Source organism: Heterostelium album, assembly GCF_000004825.1.
Source record: "Heterostelium album PN500 unplaced genomic scaffold PPL_scaffold2, whole genome shotgun sequence".
Lineage (NCBI taxonomy): Eukaryota > Evosea > Eumycetozoa > Acytosteliales > Acytosteliaceae > Heterostelium > Heterostelium album.
In genome coordinates this window covers 2,291,302-2,313,626 of record NW_008805064.1, presented here as the reverse complement: position 1 = coordinate 2,313,626, position 22,325 = coordinate 2,291,302, and the positions used below count along the sequence as shown (strand labels likewise).

Below are 22,325 nucleotides of genomic sequence, written 5' to 3'. Positions count from 1 at the left end.
CTCAATCATCATTTCATTCATATAGATAGTTATATAATTTAACTATTATAACAAGTTTCAATTTAAATTTCATTTCACTTCTCTCTCTTCTAAAGTTTTAAAAACTAGATTACAAAAGTTAATGATGTCTTTATAAGTAAATAATGTGTTTATCATTATAAGCAACACTTAATAATAATTGTATACAGCAGTGTTAAAGACAACAACAATCATATCATATCATACATATAATATATACAAACAAACATCATTGACATTAGAATAATATTCATTCATTCATTCATTTAAATATAATATAATAGATAAGAGATAGATAAGAGATTGAGTGAAACAAATAATTTTGTAATACCAAATATAAAAAAAAAAAAGATTTGTAAAAAAAAAAAAAAGAAAAAAAAGAGAATATATATATAAATAATAATTGTTAGTTAAGATAGTAATAAAAGTAAAGTAATAATGACGAGTCAACAATATCTTCATCAACAGCAACAACATCAACATCAACAGGATATTGTTAGTAATAATCATGTCAATACGTATAAAGAAAACTTTAATTTAAAGTACAATGAAATCATCAATTCGATTGCAGTCAATAAGGAAGGTAACTTTGTGTGTTTGGGTGGAAAGAAAGCATTGCAGATTGTTGATCTCGACACTCTAAAGAATGCAAAGTGTTTCATACAACAGAGTAAATGGGAAGTTGGTGTAGTCGATTGGAATACACAAGCACCAAACTTGATCGCATCATCTGTAAGTTGTTTTGATTATCAAAAATGAAATGATAATGATAGCTTATCAAAATCGAATCGATAGAAACTAATCATTATCTCGAAATTATTTTATTATTATTATTATTATTATTATTCAGTCAAATCATGATGCATCTATTTGGGATATAAATAATAAGTATCCATTGTTAAATCAGTTTGTATCACATCAGAGACCGATCAGTGATCTTAGTTGGAGTTTGTTCGATAAGGATATATTGGCTACGACATCGGCTGACTCGTTTGTCAATCTCTGGGATCTTCGATCGCCCAAGAGAGTCATGAAGCTCAAGGCATTGAATTCACATATACTCAGTGGTATTCAAGTTAAATGGAACAAGTTCAATTCACATGTATTGGCATCGGCACATGAGAGTAATCTGATGATTTGGGATCTTAGAGTAAGCAAAAAACAACAAAGCATAGAGCATAGAAAAGAAAAGCAAACAAAACAAACACAATGAAATTCAAATACTAATCAAACAAAACAAAATCTTTATCAAATTGTAGAAAGAAACTACAGAGTTGAATACAACAGTACATACAACAAAGGTATATGGTATCGATTGGTCACCTCACGATCCCTATGAGATTTTGACATGCAGTCAAGACAAATCTGTCAAGATCTGGTCTTATCCAAATCTTCAACCGAAATCTATTATCTCTACTTCTCATCCTGTATTAAGAGCAAAGTATTTGGTATGCTATATATTGTTATTGGGTTGTTGTTGTTATTTGTTATTGTTGGGTTACTAATATATTACGCTTTAAAATAGCCAATTGGAAAAGGTGTTGTTACTATATCCGATAGAGGAGAAAACAGTATTAGAATGTGGAATCTTAATGATTTGAGTATGCCAGTGACCACTTTGATTGGACACACCGATTGTGTACGATCTTTTGATTTCAGAGTGAAGAACAACCCTGGTGACAAGGACATTCAGATTGTATCGTGGTCGAAAGATCAGAATTTGAGACTGTGGAAGTTGGAGAACAATGTAAAGGCGGCGTGTGGAATCGACTACATACCAACCGGAAACACCAATGCATCGACACGCTCAGCAACTAGTATTGCTCACTCCGATAACAACCATCACAATCAATCTGCCAGTGGACAACTTGCCGACATTGCAATGTCGACATCATCCAATGGCAGCAACAACAGCAGCAACAGCAGCAATAACAACAGTGGTAATAACAGCGGTAGCAGTAACAATAGCGGTAGCAACAGCAGCAGCAACAATAGCGGTAGTAATACAAATAGCGGAACAACGGCGAGTAATAATCAGCAGCAGCATGCGAATTCCACTGGAATAATGCATAGTTTGTCGTCGTCTTCGTCAGAGAAAGAAGCGATCGAGTCGAGCTACTCGCTTTTAAAGCAACAGGATGAACAGCAGCTTGGCGGACACAACGATGAATTCATCGGTCCCAAAGAACTAGAGTACGAACTCAAGATCATTCAGAATAAATTCATTGATAAATCGCTCAAGATTGAACAGGTCAATTTGGCTCAGCGTGTTTGTATCGTCAGCTGTACTGTTTCCAACAAAAGCAAGTCGTTGCTCAACACCAGTAACAATAGTAGTGGCGCTGGTAGCGGTAGTAACAGCATCAACAGCAGTACCAACTCGTTGTCGAACAGCACCGAAGACGACACCTTCCTTCAAGACTCACTGAGTATCACATCGGTACAACTCAGAGTTACCTTCCCAACGCTCTACCCACAGAATGCATTCCCACGATTCGAGTGCATCTCAAATGCATGCACTACATCACTAACCACCAACATATCGATCATACAGGTAACTATTGATATCAATTTTAAACGATAACAAATTGACACCCCACAACACATACATACATACACACAATCGTCTTGTATTTATTTTTCATTTTTATTTTGACTCTAATAAGCAAACAACCACCACCCCCTTTTACCTAATTGAATTATACATCATCAAATACAATATCAGATGATAAAAATATTCACACATTTCACTCCACTTAAAACTATAATAATACACACACTCACACACAAAACCAACCACCAAATATCTATATTTATATATAAATATGGTAATAGTTTAAAAATCTATCAATTATAAATAACATTCACCAAACCATTTATATTAGTTCATTCCAATTCGTTTATAAATCTCCTATTTTTCAGTATTACTAAAAACAACTATTCAATATTCAACATAAAAATAATATTATTTGTAAATGTTTAGCAGAAATTTAATTTTAACTATTATCTTTCTTTTAAAATTTCATTTACATTGTTTTTGTTTTTTTTTTTCTTTCTTTTTGTTTTATAACTTAAAATTAAATAATTATTAATAATATTTAATATTTATACATGTTTTTAGTCTTTGAATGAAGTTGCAGCAGGTCGTGCAGGTAAACCTTGTTTTGAGCAGTGTCTCTTGAAACTTGTGGTTTTGGTAAAGAAGGACGTTATGGATAGGGCAAGAGGCATTCTACCGCCATTGAGTCCTGCAAGTATAGTCGGTAGAAACAAAGATTATTTCGATTCGAACATGATGGTACCACCAGGTGGAATGGAGGATAGTTTTATTATGGGTGAAACCAATGGTATAGATGGTTTCCCAAATCTTTCACTTTCAACAAATATCAATAATAATATCAATAATAATAACAATAACTCATCATCATCTTCTACAACTAAACATAGTCGTCCATTATCAATCAATGGATTACAAGATATTCTAATACAAGATTATACTCAAGCCAGTACGATAGGTAGTGGAAGTCTGAATAACAACAATGTAAATAATAATAATTTAAATAATAGTAGTTTTAGTAATAGTAGCAATAATAGTGGTGGTGGTGGTAGTAAAGATAACAGTGGATTTTTAAACAGTGTAAGCAATGGTAGTTTGTCCAGTCCTCGAACCATTGTTGGCGTCACCAACAAACATATTCATTCACCAACAAACACCTCCGATAAAAATCTTATACTTTCGAAATCATTTGAAAAACAACACGATCTACAACTACAACAACAAACTAAATCAAATGACAAATCACCATTGTCTGGTTCCTATAAGGAATCAGCAACATCATGGGCAACAGCAATCTCCAATACACTACCGGCAGACTTTTCCCTGTCATCACACCGTAACTCACTGAGCATATCACTGACCACTCAGCAACTACGACAGATGGAGACAATGCCATGTCCACGATTGTGTGGCGCCGTATTCGGTGGAAATAATCGTTTGATTTGCTTTTGGAATAACATTGGTAAGGGACCATTGATCAACCAATCGGCACCCAGAACCTACAAGGATTTGCTGAATATTGTCAACAAACCTGGATGTGTAGGTACCACCACCACAACAACTCCATCGGCAGCAACAGTACTTTCATCATCAAATTCCATCAACAACAACAACAACACTGTTGGTAATCCATTGACATCATCCTCTCCTATCTACGATAGTCCACTGGGGATGAATCAAATGTACAACTCTGAAAACAAGATGTCTTTGTCCAGCTTTGGATCTTCACCAACCACATTCGCACTCTCTCCACTTGCAACAAGCCAATCCTCACAAGCAAGTGCCAGTAGCAATGTCAACATGAATATAAAACAACATATACCAACGATCAACTACCAAATCAAAATATTAGATATATCTCCACTTTCACCTATTAGTCAATATTTAGCCAAAAACTATATGTAAGTTTAAAAAGAAAAACAAACTTTTGAAATCAATACTTATTCATTCATTCATTTATTATAGAATAAATGGAACGATTGAAGAAATTTGTAGACACAATGAAATGGTTGCAAAATCTATAAATAGAAAAGATCTTGTAAAGCTGTGGTCTGTCCTCGGTATGATCACCGATATGAGATTGTTTTTTGGTGCCAATGGTAAAATTCAACAATCAAAGCGAGCCAAACAAGATTCTTTCGAGGAATCATGGGCACAACATCCAATGGGTAGACCATTTGTATTATCATTGTAAGTTAAAAAACACTTCTCTTTTTATTTGAACGTTTTGTTAGTTTATACTAATATCTTAAAATTTCAATAACTTTCCAGATTCAATCATTATATAAAGATAAATGATATACAAACGATTTCAATGTTATATGGACTATTAACATTGTCAGCACAAAAATTAACACAAACATCTCGAGTTCAGGATATCAATATTAATCAACAACACGACACTTCGAAATCACCGCATTTGCTTTCACCTTCGCATTCCAACTCCAATTTAATTTCACAGACACTAGGTCTCTCCTTTGGAAATCTCACACAGGGATCGATCAACTTTGATGAGTTTCTTCCAAAAGTCAGTCAACCACACGGTCATCACGGTCATCACGGTCACATCCACAGCCACTTTATCAGTGGATCGATGTCTGGTGGGCTGATCAGCAACAACTGGTACGACCCATCTTTCTGCCTGTTGACACCAAGTCACAGCCGTTCCTACGACCAATATCTCAATTTGTACTCTGACATACTGCTGCGTTGGGAGCTACTCGATAAGCGTGCCGAGCTCATGAAGTTTGTCTCGAGTCCACAGACAGTATCCGACCAGTCAGCTAACAACAACAACAATAACAACAACAACAGCAATGCTCTGAAACCCATTCAATTCCAAATCACATGTCTTAAGTGTCAACGTAATTTGGTCGATAATTTCTGTGTTAGCTGTAAGATTTTTGCATTCAAGTGCGCCATTTGTCATATTTCGGTGAGAGGATTGTCAAGCTTCTGCGTACTGTGTGGCCACGGAGGACACACCGATCACATGAAAGCCTGGTTCAAAAAACATACAGTGTGTCCCACCGGTTGCAAATGTGAATGCTCCATGTCGAATCTATCTTTAAGTGCATCGGGCAACAACAAATACAGCAATCACCATCATCTTTTACCTGACCCATCAAACTCGACCTTATCATCATCAATTTTAATCGATTCACATTTTTCACCATAACAAAATAAATAAAACGACAAAAAAAAAAAGAAATAAAATTAAATTAATTTATCAACAAACATATAAAACTAAAATAGACATGACTGTTTCGGAACAATCAGTTTTTTTTCATTCACAACTTTTGAAAAAAAAAAATAAAAAAAAATAAAAAAATAGATGTGTGTGTTAATTTTAACGACCAAAAGACAATCCAAGCTGTCACAAATTAAAAATTAGCTTAAAAAAAAAAAACAAACAATAACAAATTTTGTTATATAACCAATTAATAATAATCTATACATAAGCAATCAATCATAGTAAAAGTCAATAATATTTAAATCATTTTTTTATAGACATTTTTCGTTTCTTTCTTTTTTTATTTTATTTTTTTATCTTTCGCTTTTAGATATATTATAAGAGGAAACTAAAATCTAGAGTTGGTTGATATAGAATCTCATTTATTTAGAGAAAACCAAAAGAAGGAGTATTAGTATTAAATGGTTCATGGTATTGGAGCAGGAGTTGCTCGGAGAATTGATAATAATAGTACAACCGAAAGAACTAGTGTTGCTCCTGCTGCAAACAACATCAATGAAGAGAGAGATCTGTTACACAGTGAAAGAAGCAATTTGGATGACAGACATCATCACACTCATACAATAAAATTATATAATAGAAATAGTAATAGTAGTAATAGTAGTAATAATAGTAATGATATAGATAGTATTAAAATGAACGAAAGTCATCATAAACATAGTCATGCTCATACTTTGAATGGTGCAAGTAGTAAATTCGATGAAACAGATGAGTTGGTAGAGGATACCACCAACGATGTCATCTCTGACGACATTTCAATACAGGTCGATAGTAATGGTAGTAACGACGATGGCGATGTTGATGCCGACATCGATATAGATGAAGCGGCGGCATCCTCCTCGAATTTACTTCCATCAGAGTCTGCTCTGGCATCTCCATTGTCGTCGTCGTCGTCATCATCGAATCTAACGGCAACACTTACCTTTTTGACAATGACGATCATTGTCTTTGTATGTATATTTTACTTTTCAAATAACTTGGTGGCATTCCTCGAGTTAGTTGAGAAATCAGGTCTCTGGGGAAATCTTATTTTTGTACTATCATATTTGCCTACCGGTATTCCACTGGCAATATTCAGTCTATATATTCCGCTGACTGTGGCCTCTGGTTATGTCTATGGCTTTGTACATGGTTTTGCAACAACGATGGTCGGAAGTGTTCTTTCTGCTGCATTTGGTTTTTGGATCACCAGAAAGTTCTTTGTCAAATGGCTAGAGTCCAAGATTGAATCCAGCCCAAAGCTGTCATCCATTCGATCGATGGTTGAACACCATCCATTTAAAATCATTATTATACTAAGAATTTTACCGATTCCATTTGGTTTACAAAATAGTTTATGTGCAGTAAGTAGTAGTAGTAGTAGCAATATGATAATGATAATGATACCAACCTATAACACTCTGTGCTAACTCTTTAATTGAATATATAATAGGTTACAAGACTATCATTTACAACATTTATTTATTCGACTGCCATTGGTTTGATACCAGAGAATTCTTTGATAGTCTATATTGGAACAACGACAAAGAATTTAGCCGACATTTCAAGTGGTGGACACTATCAGCAAACACTGCTAGTTGTAGCCATTGTTGTGGGTATCTTACTGTTGATCATAGGAAAGAAAGTACTCTCCTCACCATCACCACTATTCAACACACCGACAATCACCATATCCTCGAGTAGCAATATACACGAATCTACGAATTCCAACAATCAGAAGCAGATCGAATCCACCAGAGATATAATACTAACCATAAAATCATCGTCAACATCACTTACTGGATTGAGCAGTAACAATATCATCAGCAACAATAGCAGTAATAATACCACAAACTCCACAAAACCACAATCTTTACCATCCACCCCTTTCAAATCAAGGATTGAATAAATCAATAAAATTAATTATAAAGTAGAAACAAAACAAAATTTACGTAATAACTGACATTCCATTTCATTTTCTTTGCATTCTATGAATACCAAACGAAAAAGGAATCACGATTTTTTTCCAAACGACATTGTTCTGTTTGTTAAATTTAATTTTTTAAAATTTTTTTAAAATTTCATAAAAATTTGATTTGTTTATTTAAAAGGATAAAAAAATCTTTCAAACATTATTATTATTTTCTACCATTACCTATCTTATCAATTTAAAATGTGCTATAAAGTTAACTGTAACACTTGTAACAAACCAACCTGGTCTGGTATGAATAAATATGTAATTGTAGCGAATTGCAAAATAACATTATTAACATTGTATTATTAAAATTAAAGGTTGTGGAAAACACATTGAATCAGCTTTGTCTGGTGTCAAAGAGGAAGATCGTTGCAAGTGTCCCAGAAGCTAAGCAAACTTTAACTTATTTATTATTTTTTGTAAAACCATACATCGATGCATATTTCTTCATTAGGTGATAATAAAAATTTAAATCATCTTTTATTTCAATAATACGTAAATTATTAAAGTTTATTAATACACCAAAGTTTCAAAGGTTTACTGAAAGTTGCGACACTCTTTAATAAACTCCTAAAGAGTGGTGCTTGTTCGGCTGTAATTGAAATTTTAAAGTGGTCAATGATATCTTGAGTAGCTGATGATCCACCTTTTGACATAAGAAAGTCATAGATTCCTTCGATGATCTCTTTCGGTTTGATACCACCAAACAACTCTGATGCCTTATCGACATCTTCTTGTTGGAGATTCGAAAGAATGTCAGCGGATGAACTCTGAAACTTGTTCTCGGTTGATACATTCTTCAATGTATTTGAAACGCTTGCACTGTCTGAAACGATTGGCATAATCGGTTGAAGAGTTGGTGAAGTAGTTGATTGTGAGAATATCGCTTTACTCTTATTTCCAAATCTATTACTCTTTGGAGGTTGTTGAGCAGGTGTATCGTTATCATTATTGTTGTTATTATTACTATTAAGTAATGCTTGAGGTGCACCAGACGTACCTGATCTACCAGTCCATGTTGGAGTTGAGAAACGATCGGTTTGCTCAATCTTTTGACGTGAGATCTTTAGTAACTCGACTGCTTTCTTGGCAATCTTGTTTGCCTCTTCCTCAAGTAGTACAGCTTCAGGTGCCGATTGTTCCATGATTGAGTCATGCTTGAGAGCACTCTTTAAACCTTCCTTCTCAAACAGATGCTTAAGGATATAGGAGTCCTCTGAGGTCTTTTCATCTTCTTGCTGTTGTTGCTCAAATGGAATTTCGGTTACCTTTGATCCAGTGGTTGACTCGTTGGATCTTCTACGTTTGTTCTCTTGGAAATCCTCTGGTAGAATCTCAGAGTTGGTTCCAGTGAAGATGTCACCAGTCTCTGAACCTTTCTTGACTTTGACATAGGAGAGTAGATCCTTAAAGTGTTTCGATTGGAAGAAACGCTTCTGACGTGGATCCTTCAAGATCTTGTTCGAGAGGAACTGTTTGTAGATTTGACGATGATAGATCTTCTCCTCGATGGTACCAGTCGTCATCAAACGATAGATGGTAACTGTTTTCTTTTGACCGATACGATAGACACGTTCTCTTGCTTGAATATCGGTAGAAGGATTCCAGTCAGGATCAAACAAAATGACACGGTTGGCACCAGTCAGATTAATACCAAGTCCACCAACTTTAGTTGTCAATAAGAAAATAAAGAGTATTGGATCATTGTTAAATTCCTCCACCAGTGTCTGTCTGACCTTGATCGATGTAGTACCATCCATTCTACGATACTGATAGTTAGAGTTCTTTATAAACTCTTCAACAATGTCAAGCATTTGTCTGGTCTGACAGAACAAAAGTACTTTATGACCTTGTTGCTGCCACATTGGAAGGATCTCCTGGACTACCTTCAACTTTGACGATCTTTCGACATTACCATAGTCGTCGGGCTTATCTTTATCATCGTCGTCTTTATGCAAGATATCTGGATGATTGCATATCTTCTTCAGGATATCGATTGCGTAGAGTAGATTCTTCTTTCCATCCATGACATCTTTTGCCTCGTTGGACGACAAGAATTTCATGTACAATCGTTCTTGGAATGGAGTAAGCGGACACAGCAAAACTTGTTCATTCTTTGATGGAAGTGATTGGAGAACATCAGCTTTGACACGACGCAGCATGTAGGGCGAAATCAAGTCACGCAAAGCCACAGCGCACTTGTAGGCAGTCTGTACTTGTAGCGAAGATGCATTGGCATAACCACCCAAATTGATAGGCACGGAAAATTGAGACATAAAGATAGGTAGTGTTCCCAGCTTTCCAGGGAAAATGAAATCAAACAACGACCATAGCTCTGTCAATTTGTTTTGAATTGGTGAACCAGAGAGAATGATACGATGACATGTTGGAAACTGTTTGACAGACAAGGTGATATCGGCATCTGGATTTCTAATCTTGTGACCCTCATCCAAAATAACATACTCCCAGTGATGCTTGAGTAAGATGTCCTGGTTGATTCTGACACCCTCGTACGTTGTCAGAAGAATATGACCTTTGGTTGCAATGGTCTCGACCAACTGTTTCTGTGTCTGCTTGGTGTTGTTACTCGAGTGGAACAAAATCACTCTGAATGGTGGCCACCACTTGTGAATTTCCTTTACCCAATTCGACAAGAGTGTTGCAGGAGCAATAATAAGAGCAGGACCACACAACATCTTACTATAGTGTAACGATGCCAAGAATGATATAATCTGAATCGTTTTACCAAGACCCATCTCATCACCAATGATTCCACCACTCTCTTGACTGTGAAGTTCCCACATCCAACGAACACATGTAACTTGATATTCAAACAAACGATGATAGATTTCAAATGGTACCTTGAATTCACCATCAATAACAAAGTCTTCACCTTCGATCTCATCATCGTTGATCTCATTCTCCTCCAGTTCTTTATCGAGTCGCTCCAAATCCTTTTCGAATTCCGCGCGAATCTCTTCGTTCTCTGGTGGTTCACTGTCATCATTGTTGCTCTGTTGACTCGATATGATCTGTTGCAATGAATCTTCATCCTCGATATCAACATCGTTTGGCTCTTTCACTTCGTCATCGTCGAGCATATCATCGAGAGAAGTTGTCTCGGCATCATTTGTAGTGCCAGTCGATTTGCTTGCACCAGTTCTCTTTGACAATCGTGATGTTCCGTTGAGTCTCTCCATCTCTTTCTTTGCCTTGAGGAATTGCTTTTTCAGCTTTTCCTTCTTCCACGAATAAAGACGAGCTTGATAGTTACTCTCATTAGTATCATCCCTCCACAGTTCTTCATGCACTTCAACCGTTGTAGTTCTCTTTCCTTTTCTCTTTTTGCCAGTGATTTTCTTCTCCTTTTCATCTTCATTGTTCTCTTCGTCTTCTTCTCTTCCTTCTACATCAACCATTTCTTCCTCTTTTTCTTCTCCTTCTCCTGCTTCTACTTCATCTTGTTCATCCTCGTCATCTTTGTCATCGTCATCATCAGTAATATCAAAAGATATCTCGTCCATATCTAAATCATTCTTGAGATCATCGTAGAACTTTGTTGATTTAGTGGATCTCTGTCTGTTTGCATTCTTTATCCACTGCTTTCTCTTCTCGCTTCTCTCTGACGACCGTTTACTGGTATCCTCTTGTGCTTTCGTTGACTTTGAGAATCGACCACTCGAACCAAAATCTATAGCAACCTTACTATTCTTCTGACGAGTTGTATCATTGAATATAGGTATTGACTTTGTTTGTTTATTAGACCTACGATTAATTCATTAAGAATAAAGATTTAATAAACAAAATTAAAATCAATTACCAAACACAAACAACATACATATTTGCAAATGGAGTAATCTTTCCTAAACGAATAAGACGTTCTTGTTCAGTCTCTTTCTTTGCACCACCAAAGCCAAACACCTTATCCAACGAACTTGGAGCATTCATATCCAACTGTTTCGCAGGTTTATACTTCTTTGCCTCTTTTTCTTTCTTTTGTTTTGCCTCGATCTTCTTTCGAAGATTCAACAGCTTTGTTTCTTCTATATACAATTCTTCTATTCTTTTTTCCTATATTAAGAGAATATAGTATAGAATAATTCATTAATATTTGATTAAATATCATGATAATATTATTAATATAGTTACTTTTAATGTTTTTAAAACTTGTAAACTATTTAAAATATCGTTGGCATCGACAGTGTTTGGTGCGAATGTAGTAGATTTGATGTGATCAGTGTTTCTCTCTAGAAACTCTTGAATCGATTTGATTTCGTTTCTAACATTGTTTAGTTTCTGATTGACATCCTTTATCTCTGCAACCTTCATTTGATTCTCCATCTGCTCGATGACATCTGTTTCCACTTGTCTTGAATTCAAAGTTGATACACCCATCTTTGTTAGATTATCCAATGTAGAACCACTAAATGATTGACCGGTTACATTATTCTTATTACTTTTATTATTATTATTATTGTTATTATTATTATTTTCGTTATTATTATTATTATTATCTTTAATATCTAAATTGATTTCCTCACGTAACTTGTGTGTGAAACCAAGTGTCGTCTGACCATTATTGGTTTTCGATTTCTTGATAAATAGAGAAGTAGGTATTTGTTTTCTTGCTTCTTTTAAACTGTTATTATTACTACTAGCATTGTTGTTGTTGTTGGTAGTTGTAGTTGTTGTAGTCGTTGTTGTTGTTGTTGTTTCATCATCTAGACTTTGATTATCGTTATCTTCATTATTGTTATCTAAATCAAAAACAAACTCATCACTCATTTCTTTTAAATATATATTAATAAAAAACTTTATAGAAATAAAAATTGTTTTAAGTATTTCTCTTTTTTTTATTATTCTTTAAAACATGTCAATCATATTATCTCAATTGAAAAACTGAAGTCAATTTCCAAGAAAATTTTACAACCCTTATAAAAAATTATATTATTATTTTTATAGTAGATTTAGAATATAAAGTTTCATTGGTAGAATACAATCAGAATTTATTTTTTTAAATCTTAACTTAAAAAATTCAGTTTTGTTTATGTGTGTTAATTTGATGAAATAAAACAAATATAGTTGAAAAATTGAATATGATTTAATAATAGTAACCCCCGAAAGTTATTGTTAAAATATGAATAGTTTTTTGTTGATATAATATTCGTGGTAAAATTTAAGATAACCATTAACAAAATAAAACAAAGATAAAGTTTCACAAAAGATGTTCATTAAAATCAAGAAAAATCCATTGGTTTCTGTTATTTGAATATTCTATATAATTTATATTTATTGAACAATATTAAAATTTTAATTGAGCCAAATCCTACTTATTTAATTTTATTTGATTTATAGATAGTATTTGGAAGGTGAAGCTAGATATTAAACAATTATTAAGCAGAAAAACATCTTTTTACTTTGAGAAAATATCTTTTAAAAAAAAAGCCTACTAAGTATATCCTTCCTTTTAAAGTCTTTATATAACAAAGATTTTTATGTTAATAATAATTATGTTTTTTATTTATTTAACTTACATTATCAAATCTTCTTTGATTTTCAAAATCTCGAAGGTCTTGTCTGATTCCCTCAAGAATCTCTAAAATTCTAGCATCACTCATTTTATTTTAAAAGCATAATGTATTAAAAAAAGGAAATTGAATGTATTAAAATTAAATAAATAATATTATTCTAGAAAATAAAAAATAAATTTATTTGTTTAAGAAAACAATAAAAATATATTCATTTATAGATAAATTTATTAATTTGTAAATTTTGGATATATAAAAAAATTAATTTGTTATAGAAAACAATAAAAATATATTCATTTACAAATAAATTTCAATCAAAACTCCCTCGTACCAAATTGGGATATTTTTTCAATTAATTTCAAACAAAATAAAACTAATTTAACGGTGGATTTTATAACCACTTGGTACCCAAAGCTCTAAGCTAAGGGTTGAATGTTTATAGTTAAAATAACACAGGTTATTTCCCTATAAGCTACCGATACAAATAAAAAAAGAGCTCACCTCCTATCAAACATTCATATATATGAAGAAAATACAAACTAAGATATTAATTTGTTATAAAAATTTTATAAAAAGAATCTCAAATAAAGAATTGATTGCTCTAACAGTTCTTATTTTTATTTACATATCCAAGTACAAGGGTTTCCTTTTCTGAGGTAAAAAAATATTGATCAATGTTTGTATTATTATTATAATTTATATTGGTACTGCTTTTTACTGCTTCGAAATTACACCAATCAATGAACCTAAGGCAATAATAACAAAAATAATTCTGCAAATATTTTCTTTGCTCTAAATAAACAAAGTTAAAAAAAAAAGTTAGTATATATTATCTTCATTGAAGAGAATTCTATTTTAAATAATAAGTTTTAACATCACTTACCATATCTGCTCTTCTTTGGTCTTCTAAATTTTGATTATCTCTTCTAATATCTATAAGAATATTTTCTATATTTTGAATCATTTTTATATAAATTAATTATTCTATTATTTTTATATATATTTCTTTTTTTCTATTATTTAATTTTAAATATAATATAAATATTTATGTTTTGAATTATTCTAAATAAATATTTTAAAACAAATAAAATAAATAAATAAAATTCAAAACAAAATATGTTTTTTTTCTGATGGCCATTTTTGTTTATCAGACAGAGAAAATTTCTATTTATTTTTTTGTAAATGTATTTTGATTAACGTGTTACCTGATGTTGTTGATATTAAACTTAATTTTTTTATTATTATTCTTTTTATATCAATTCTAATTTCTCAAACTGAGTTCTAAAAGTGGCAATGTGCAATTATATTGGTATTGGATTTTTATTTATTAGAAGATATAAAACTGTTATCACACTTAACAGATAAGAACAAATTACATTATTTCAGAGTACTCATGTTTTTCTCTGATGACAATCAATTTTCTCTTAAATCTGTTATCATATGACCAAAATAATGTAAAGATACACAATAATGGTATTATTTCATGTGCAGCCAAGAATATTTCATAGATAAAACCTTTTGTGAAAACATCCACATCAACAGATTGAAAGAATAATTCTAATAAAAATAAAATAGAAATTATATTAGAATTTTTAAAATATAAATATTGAAATACTAATATCAAACTTACGATATGTCATATCCAATGATTGTTTAAATTGAAGTTGAGAATAGATAATGACAGTAACTTCAAGTGAGAGCGTTGCTAACCAGAAAAACAAGAGACATGAAGTAGGTACCCTGTCTGTGCACAGCTGGTGAACCATCAATAGGATCTGGGCAGTACCAAGAACGGCTATGGTTATCAAAAGTGTTTGGAGAACATATCCTTTTTGTTTAGCATCGTAGCTCACCAAGTAGAAACTGTAAACCCCAGAACCGATTTGACATTGAGTAACACTCATATTAAGAAAATTCGGTTGGTCAACAACAGTCTCATCAGTATAATCACAGCTAGTCAGAGTTGGAATGTTATTAGAGTCATTGTAGGTAATCACCAAATGACTGACATAGTAATCGATTGTACAATCTTGGAATCCTGATGGTTCTGTGGTGAAATTGGTGAATTCAAAAAAAGCAACTGGTTGATTTACACTGATAATTGGATCTATTAAATAATTAATAATTGTTTTTAAAAGCTAGCTATTTAACACCACTTACTATATAATGTCAGGGAAGCAAACAAAGGTGGTCCAACTAAGAAATAAACAGTTAAAATAACACCAATTACAACAGCTACAGGTACCAATATTATTTTGTAAAATAGATATCCAATGAAATAGAGTGCACCTCCAATTAAACAAAATAAATAAACAAAGATATCGAATATATCTCCACAAAAACCTTCATTCACTTCACTAAAACCTTCTGCCATTGTTTAAATATTTATCTATAGATAAACTAACTAACTAATGAATGATAATAATATATAATATAGAATGATCAAAAATCATTTCATTTTAAACATTATAAATTCTAATATTCTTAAACATATATCAAAATATTTAAATGAATTGATTGATGGTTTAATTAATTAAACTGTAACTTTTATAACATTATAAAATGTGACAGAATTCGCATTGTTGGTAATATTATTAATTACAAAAAAAAAAAAAAAGAAAAAACCATAAACAAAGTTGACATAATTATAATGATAGCGCAATGAAAATGATTAAATAATTAGTTTGTTTTCTCTTTTGGTATTTCGAGAGAGATATCACTTTTTCCACCTGTTTTAGATAGTAACTTGATCTCTTTGATAACGATGGCGTGTGAGAGTGCTTTACACATGTCGTAGATGCATAGACTTGCCACTGAACAACCGGTCAGTGCTTCCATCTCGACACCAGTCTTGTGTGTGACAGACACAGTGCAATCTACTTGCACACTGGTTTTCGAAATGATTTCAATGTTGAATTTACAGTTTTCAATTGGCAGTGGATGGCAGAATGGAATGAGATTACTGGTGTTCTTGACTGCCATTGTACCGGCAACGATTGATGTTGCAAAGACTGGTCCTTTCTTTGATTGAATGTCACGACTACTACTAACAGCAGCAGCAACTCCATCAGCTACTTCACCAACACCACTGGAGCCAGTCAATTGTGAAAGTACAAACTCTGGGAATTCAATAACTGCTCTTGCAGTTGCACTTCTCTTTGTTACCAGCTTATCAGATACATCAACCATCGTAGGTAACCTCTTCACTTGATCAATATGTGTGAACTCTTTATTACCATTGTTGCTATTGTTGTTGTTGTTGTTTGATTTGGTAGAGTAACAACGAGCAACAGCAGCAGTAGCAAGAACATAACCAAACATATTCATATTATTGCCATTATTAAAAAGAGTAGAAGTAGAAGTGGAAGTGGAAGTGGATCTCTTGTTACTTGTTGTAGTAATACAAATTGTATTAATAAATGATAAAATATTCTTTAACCATAACTTTAAATGTAAATAAACTAATTAATTTAAAAATAATGTAAATAATAATAATTATTATTATTTTATACAGAAATAGGTAGAGATTGGTTTGTTGTTAGTTTATATATATTATATGTACATTTATTATTGATAGTGTGATTATCGATCCAAAAGTCTATCCACCAATTAAAATCATAGGTCTATTTTGGCTCTTTGCAATCTCGTACATACCGGCATGAGATTCTTTTTTCTTTAGTACAGCAGCATTGATAATCTTTAGTAGATCTTCATCGGTTGCACCCACTCTCATAAAGTCTCTAAGTGATACCTCTGCATTCCCAAATAAACAAACCTATACATGAAATAATAATAATTATTATTATTATTTGTATTAGTGGTTGTTAGATAACATTCATTACAATCGCAAAAGATAGATATACTATACTATAATAGTAAGTTGTTACATACTTTAAGATTACCATCGGCAGTTATTCTAAGTCTGTTACAAGAACTACAAAAATGTTCACTCATCGATGTGATAAAACCAACTTTACCGGTGAATCCTGGCACTTGGTAGGTCTTTGATGTATTGTTGGGATGATCTTCCACACATTTCTCGATGGAACCAAACTTATTGATGATTCTTTGCAACATCTCTTTATATGATACAAATTTCTTGTCGTTCCAACGATTACCATCGAATGGCATATACTCAATGAATCTAATTTCAATTGGTTTATCTCTTGTCATCTCTACGAAATCACATATCTAATTTGATTTAACATTAAATGATAGTAAAGTTTAGTTAGTTTTTTTTTGTATTCATGAATATATATTCTAAATTAATACAATACTTACTTCATAATCATTAAGATCTCTCATTACAACACAATTTATCTTTACGGGATTGAAATTAAGTGACAGTGCTTTCTCGATTGACTCCATTACTCTTTCCCAACCCAATCTTCTTGTGATTATAGTGAACTTATTGGTATCCAATGTATCTAGACTAATATTCAACAGATTCAAACCAGCGTTATGTAATCTCTCGATCTTTCTATTCAGTAGAATACCATTGGTTGTCATAGCAATCGTCTTTAATCCTTTGATCTTACCAATCTCCTCGATCAATGGTTCAACATCTTTTCTAACCTATTAATAGAAATAAGATTAATATATATATATATATGAAATACATGTATAATATGATCATATATATCGATAGATTACCAATGGTTCACCACCTGTGAATCTAATCTTTGATACACCAGATGAAACAAAGAGTTTGGAGAGTCTGATGATCTCGTCGTTGGTCAGCAGTTGGCTGGTTGGTTGCAATGGTACACCTTCTTCAGGCATACAGTACTGACAACGAAGATTACATCGTTCCGTAAGTGATATTCTTAGATAACTATGTACTCTTCCAAATGTATCTGTTAGAATATCATTGCTATTGTTGTTATTATTCAATGATGTTGTTGTTGTCGTTTCATTTCTTAGTTTCTCTAATAATTTCTTTGTTTCATCTAATTTAATATTTATACTCTCAGCACTACTACTATTATTATTATCATTCTTATTACTATTTAAACAACTACTTTTACTACTCTTGTTTGTTACAGTTGATGTACAATAATTTAAAGTATTTCTAGTAACAACAACATTTTTATGTAAACTCGAAGTAATATAATTACTTTTATTTAAAAATCTTAACATCACTCTCTATTTTATATTTTATTAAATTTATCTTTCTGCTTTTTCATTTAACAATAAATATCAACAAATTATGAGTTAAAAATTAAAACAATCATTTACAAATCATACCAGGGAAAGTTTTTTTTCTTTTTTTCCCAGCAACCAAGTGGCCGATTTTTAAGAAGTAACTCTTGGTTAATAATATTAAACGCCTCATTCTTTTGAGGGAACTCTCTTTTTTTTTTTTTCTAATCTTAAAATGTTATGTTAAAATGTATAATCAATATTTTGTATTTATAATTGTTTTATTAAATTTAAATTTAAATTTTATTCAATGTAATTGTAAGTATTATTATCTATAGATAGATATGTTTAAAAATTCTAAACTAACTTGGATTATTCTTTAGTTATTAGAAATGTATATGATCAAGATGGTTTGACTTATATAGAAGGTCAATTTGATTATACTAATGACAACGAGATGAGTGTGATTGTAAGATACGACGGTTACTCTTATTTCGATTTGGTGGAAGTAACTATTCAGAATGACCACACCCTGTTGGTTGTCAAGTTGTTTCAATTCGATAAACCTGTCACTGCTTACGTTAAGACTGAGCTTGTTGCCTCTAATACCTTCACCTACACACATAACTATAATAACAACAATGATAATAGTAATAACGCTGGTGGTAATAATGATGGTGGTGGCAATAATAGTGATTCATCGCAGTCGTCGTCATCCGGTGATCCTTACACTCCACCCTATAAACACAAAGCAAAACCAGAGATAACTGTTGTTTACATCGTTATCTCGGTGTTGTGCTCGATTGGCTCACTCGTTGTATTCTTTATTGCGGCTCGACAATACAGAGCTCTCTCTGCTTACACGTTGATTTCGATGCACGATGATCCTGTCGATGACAACGATGACATCGAAGAAGAACCATACAACTTTAGAGAGTACGATGACTACGATCACAAAATCATCAACCTCGATATCAACGAAGCAGATTCAGAGTTAGAACCTACAAACTATCGGGCATAAAAATAACATTATCATCGTCATCATTGTAAATTATCAAGGCATATCAACAATAACAATAACAATAACAATAACAATAACAACAACAACAGCAACAATAACAATTCCAACAACATTAGTTAGCTAGACCAAATTCGAATAGAATAGAGGCTCGCCAAACAATTATAATGCAAAAACCTACCCCCAACCAAAAGCTATTGTGATACATACAAAATTTTATCTAAAGAAAAACAAGTTTCAGCATTAGGATATCATTTTTCATAAACTTTTTTGAAAGAATGAATGTATCACATATCCAAACAACAGGTTAAAATAGAAATCATCTGATATCGTTCAGATATTCACATTCTAATAAACTTGATTGTTTTTTTTCAAATATTATTACAACTACTGTTTATAGATTATTTTAAAGAATGGCGTACAGATCATTATTGGTATTTTTAATCAATAAAAGGAGAGAAATAGATTATTGTGGGTAAATCTGTTTTAAAGAACTGTGGTAATGCTTCTCGCGCCAAATTTTAAAATTTTGTTTAATTTCAACCACTTTATTCGTACATTCATTGCAATAAACGTGAATATATATAACAAAAATATATTTTATTTAATGGTGATAATAGAAAATAATCTAATATAATAATTATTGTTTAATAACTCTAACAAACCAAATTTCAATGTTTTGGGATCCAGTGGTAGTTATCTTGAAATCAGAGTTACCAGGTTGAACATTGTTTTGGAAGAGAGCATCGGTCAATGTAAATGTAGCAGTGGTTAGTGCCTTTGAAGTTCCTTGTTGAACAACTGGGTCGGAACTGACCAAGACACCAGCGGTATTGGTATATTGTAATATCCAGGAAGTTGCTTGATTATCGAGATAAGTAACCTTTACCTGAACTGGTGTGGAAATATTACTGGTTGGCACAATGAATTGATCGTCCAAATAGAATACAATCGATGGATTGTTTGGAATATCGGTTTGTCTACCCTCATAGGCAATTCCATTGTTGGACTCGACTACGTTGGTGTATTTGGTGGTACCACGCTTGGTGACTGCACCAACGACATCGCGCTGAGTCAAGAAACGCTCGTAGTTCTTGACGTATGGAGCACCAGTCCATGAGAATCCATAGCTAAACTTATCCTGAGCGTCTCTCAGAGCTACCCAAGCATCGAATGCAGTGTTTGGATATCTACCCAATGAGAGTCTCACCCAGTTCCAATGAGCTGTGTACTGTTTAAGGTAACTGTCGTTGTTTACAACATAAAGCCAGTTAACACCCATTTGAAGCGCTTTTAGATTAGACATCTTGACGGCGTAAAAAATGTTGGCGGCTGGAACCTTGTAGCCACAGGCATTGTAGCACTCGTTCTCTGTGGCAATAACACGCTTTGGATTGTTTTGGAGTATCGATGATTTGTTCAGAACCATGTAGCCATTCGAGTCAATCAAGTATCCATAGGCTGGGATGTTTGACAAATGGAAATTGGAAACCTCAGTAATTCCAGTTCTGATACCCATTCCTCTATTGACTGCATCGGATGCCAATTTATTCTTGGCAGCGGGCCAGCTATCAACATCGAATGGGTAGTCCTCACCAGTGTAAATCAATTTATAGGCATAGTCATCGGTTGGATCATTATTCTCACCATTAAAGATATAAACCAAATCATCCATGGCTGTTTGGAACCAAGTGTTGAATTGCTATAAGAAGATTAGAAAGATTAGTATTAAAATTTATACTGAACTTCTATTTAACAAAACATACAGCAAAAGTATAACCAGTTGAGGTCGAATAATTTCCAATGACATCAAAATCAAACTCACACCAATTGAATGCACCTGGAATTTGGATCTAGATATTCAATCAATTAATAAGACTGTAATTTTTTTCAATTTTTTTAATTATACCTTGTAAATACTTACAAACTTTAATCTTGGATCAGCTCTCATGTTTTTAGTTAAAAAGAACTATTATAAAATTAATTCAAAAAAGATATTAATAATTTAAAAGAAATAGTACTTGATTTTAAAAATAATAACTTACATATCTATACATAGCTTTAATTTCATTCCATACACAGGTATTCCAAATTGGGAGGTGACCTTCACCATCATAGTCTTTACCAATGACTCCAACATTACACAATGTTTTTACATAAGATGGTGCCCACAAATCACCAGAGTTCCAAATTCTCATCCAAAATGGACTGGTTGAAGCATTTTGGGATGCGAATGTAGCAAATGGCATATCTTTAACAGTAGCTTGGATATTGGTGGCATAAACACCTTGTGAAGGGTTAATTTGTTTCCATGCAACATCGAAAACCTTTAGGTTTACATTATAGTTGGGTGAAGCTTCCTCACTATATAAACCAGAGTTTGGAGCTTGTTGGACACTTGCTGGGAACGACCAATCTTCACCAACTACAACAGTCGGAACAGCTCCTCCATTGGCAACGATTAACGTTGTCACCGATATTAATAGTAATAAATATTTTTTATACATTTGTAATTTATATTTATTTAAAAAATATAATAAAATGAACTTGTAGTGAATAATAATTCATTTCATTAGTTTCTATTTATAAACAAGAAAAATAAGGAATCAAGAAATGCAATTATCCACCCAACAAAGTAGTTCGAATTTGAAAAATCGATGGTTAAGTTGAAGGGGTGTGGTCATTGTATAATGATTATTAATAATTAATTATTTTTTGATTTTTTTCTGCATACTATGAAATTTTCAAATAATTAAAGTTATAGGATTGTTTTATCTCATTTAACTATTGGGGAAAAAACAAAAATATAAACAATGTTCTTTATAAGGGTTACATAATGAACAAAAATTTTAAAT

The 22,325-nt window shown here is 32.4% G+C and overlaps 8 protein-coding genes across 8 annotated transcripts; 3 read left to right on the top strand and 5 right to left on the bottom strand.

The window, feature by feature from the left end:
* Positions 1-456: 456 nt before the first annotated feature.
* Positions 457-5,753, top strand: PPL_02200 (WDR59 family protein; the record flags this gene model as incomplete). The annotated part of the gene is made up of 7 exons (XM_020573192.1): positions 457-750; positions 869-1,168; positions 1,278-1,459; positions 1,837-2,372; positions 3,153-4,476; positions 4,541-4,765; positions 4,847-5,753. The coding sequence occupies 7 exons, from the start codon at positions 457-459 to the stop codon at positions 5,751-5,753; spliced, it is 3,768 nt and encodes a 1,255-aa protein (XP_020437309.1).
* A 476-nt stretch (positions 5,754-6,229) lies between these two features.
* Positions 6,230-7,716, top strand: PPL_02199 (TVP38/TMEM64 family protein; the record flags this gene model as incomplete). Its single annotated transcript, XM_020573191.1, has 2 exons — positions 6,230-7,171; positions 7,261-7,716. The coding sequence occupies 2 exons, from the start codon at positions 6,230-6,232 to the stop codon at positions 7,714-7,716; spliced, it is 1,398 nt and encodes a 465-aa protein (XP_020437308.1).
* A 569-nt stretch (positions 7,717-8,285) lies between these two features.
* On the bottom strand, positions 8,286-12,567 carry ercc6 (DEAD/DEAH box helicase; the record flags this gene model as incomplete). The annotated part of the gene is made up of 3 exons (XM_020573190.1): positions 8,286-11,547; positions 11,621-11,853; positions 11,932-12,567. 3 exons carry the CDS (start codon positions 12,565-12,567, stop codon positions 8,286-8,288), a joined length of 4,131 nt encoding a protein of 1,376 aa, XP_020437307.1.
* A 597-nt stretch (positions 12,568-13,164) lies between these two features.
* Positions 13,165-13,400, bottom strand: PPL_02197 (uncharacterized protein; the record flags this gene model as incomplete). Its single annotated transcript, XM_020573189.1, has 2 exons — positions 13,165-13,212; positions 13,317-13,400. 2 exons carry the CDS (start codon positions 13,398-13,400, stop codon positions 13,165-13,167), a joined length of 132 nt encoding a protein of 43 aa, XP_020437306.1.
* Positions 13,401-13,688: 288 nt separating this feature from the next.
* On the bottom strand, positions 13,689-15,684 carry PPL_02196 (uncharacterized protein; the record flags this gene model as incomplete). Its single annotated transcript, XM_020573188.1, has 7 exons — positions 13,689-13,731; positions 14,029-14,102; positions 14,194-14,243; positions 14,516-14,535; positions 14,687-14,867; positions 14,926-15,417; positions 15,471-15,684. The coding sequence occupies 7 exons, from the start codon at positions 15,682-15,684 to the stop codon at positions 13,689-13,691; spliced, it is 1,074 nt and encodes a 357-aa protein (XP_020437305.1).
* Positions 15,685-15,989: 305 nt separating this feature from the next.
* On the bottom strand, positions 15,990-18,449 carry mocs1 (molybdenum cofactor synthesis 1; the record flags this gene model as incomplete). The annotated part of the gene is made up of 5 exons (XM_020573187.1): positions 15,990-16,771; positions 16,917-17,085; positions 17,202-17,501; positions 17,592-17,885; positions 17,964-18,449. The coding sequence occupies 5 exons, from the start codon at positions 18,447-18,449 to the stop codon at positions 15,990-15,992; spliced, it is 2,031 nt and encodes a 676-aa protein (XP_020437304.1).
* Positions 18,450-18,700: 251 nt separating this feature from the next.
* PPL_02194 (uncharacterized protein) lies at positions 18,701-19,473 on the top strand (the record flags this gene model as incomplete). The annotated part of the gene is made up of 2 exons (XM_020573186.1): positions 18,701-18,770; positions 18,836-19,473. The coding sequence occupies 2 exons, from the start codon at positions 18,701-18,703 to the stop codon at positions 19,471-19,473; spliced, it is 708 nt and encodes a 235-aa protein (XP_020437303.1).
* Positions 19,474-20,110: 637 nt separating this feature from the next.
* Positions 20,111-21,977, bottom strand: PPL_02193 (uncharacterized protein; the record flags this gene model as incomplete). The annotated part of the gene is made up of 4 exons (XM_020573185.1): positions 20,111-21,172; positions 21,237-21,323; positions 21,395-21,439; positions 21,516-21,977. The coding sequence occupies 4 exons, from the start codon at positions 21,975-21,977 to the stop codon at positions 20,111-20,113; spliced, it is 1,656 nt and encodes a 551-aa protein (XP_020437302.1).
* Positions 21,978-22,325: the final 348 nt, after the last annotated feature.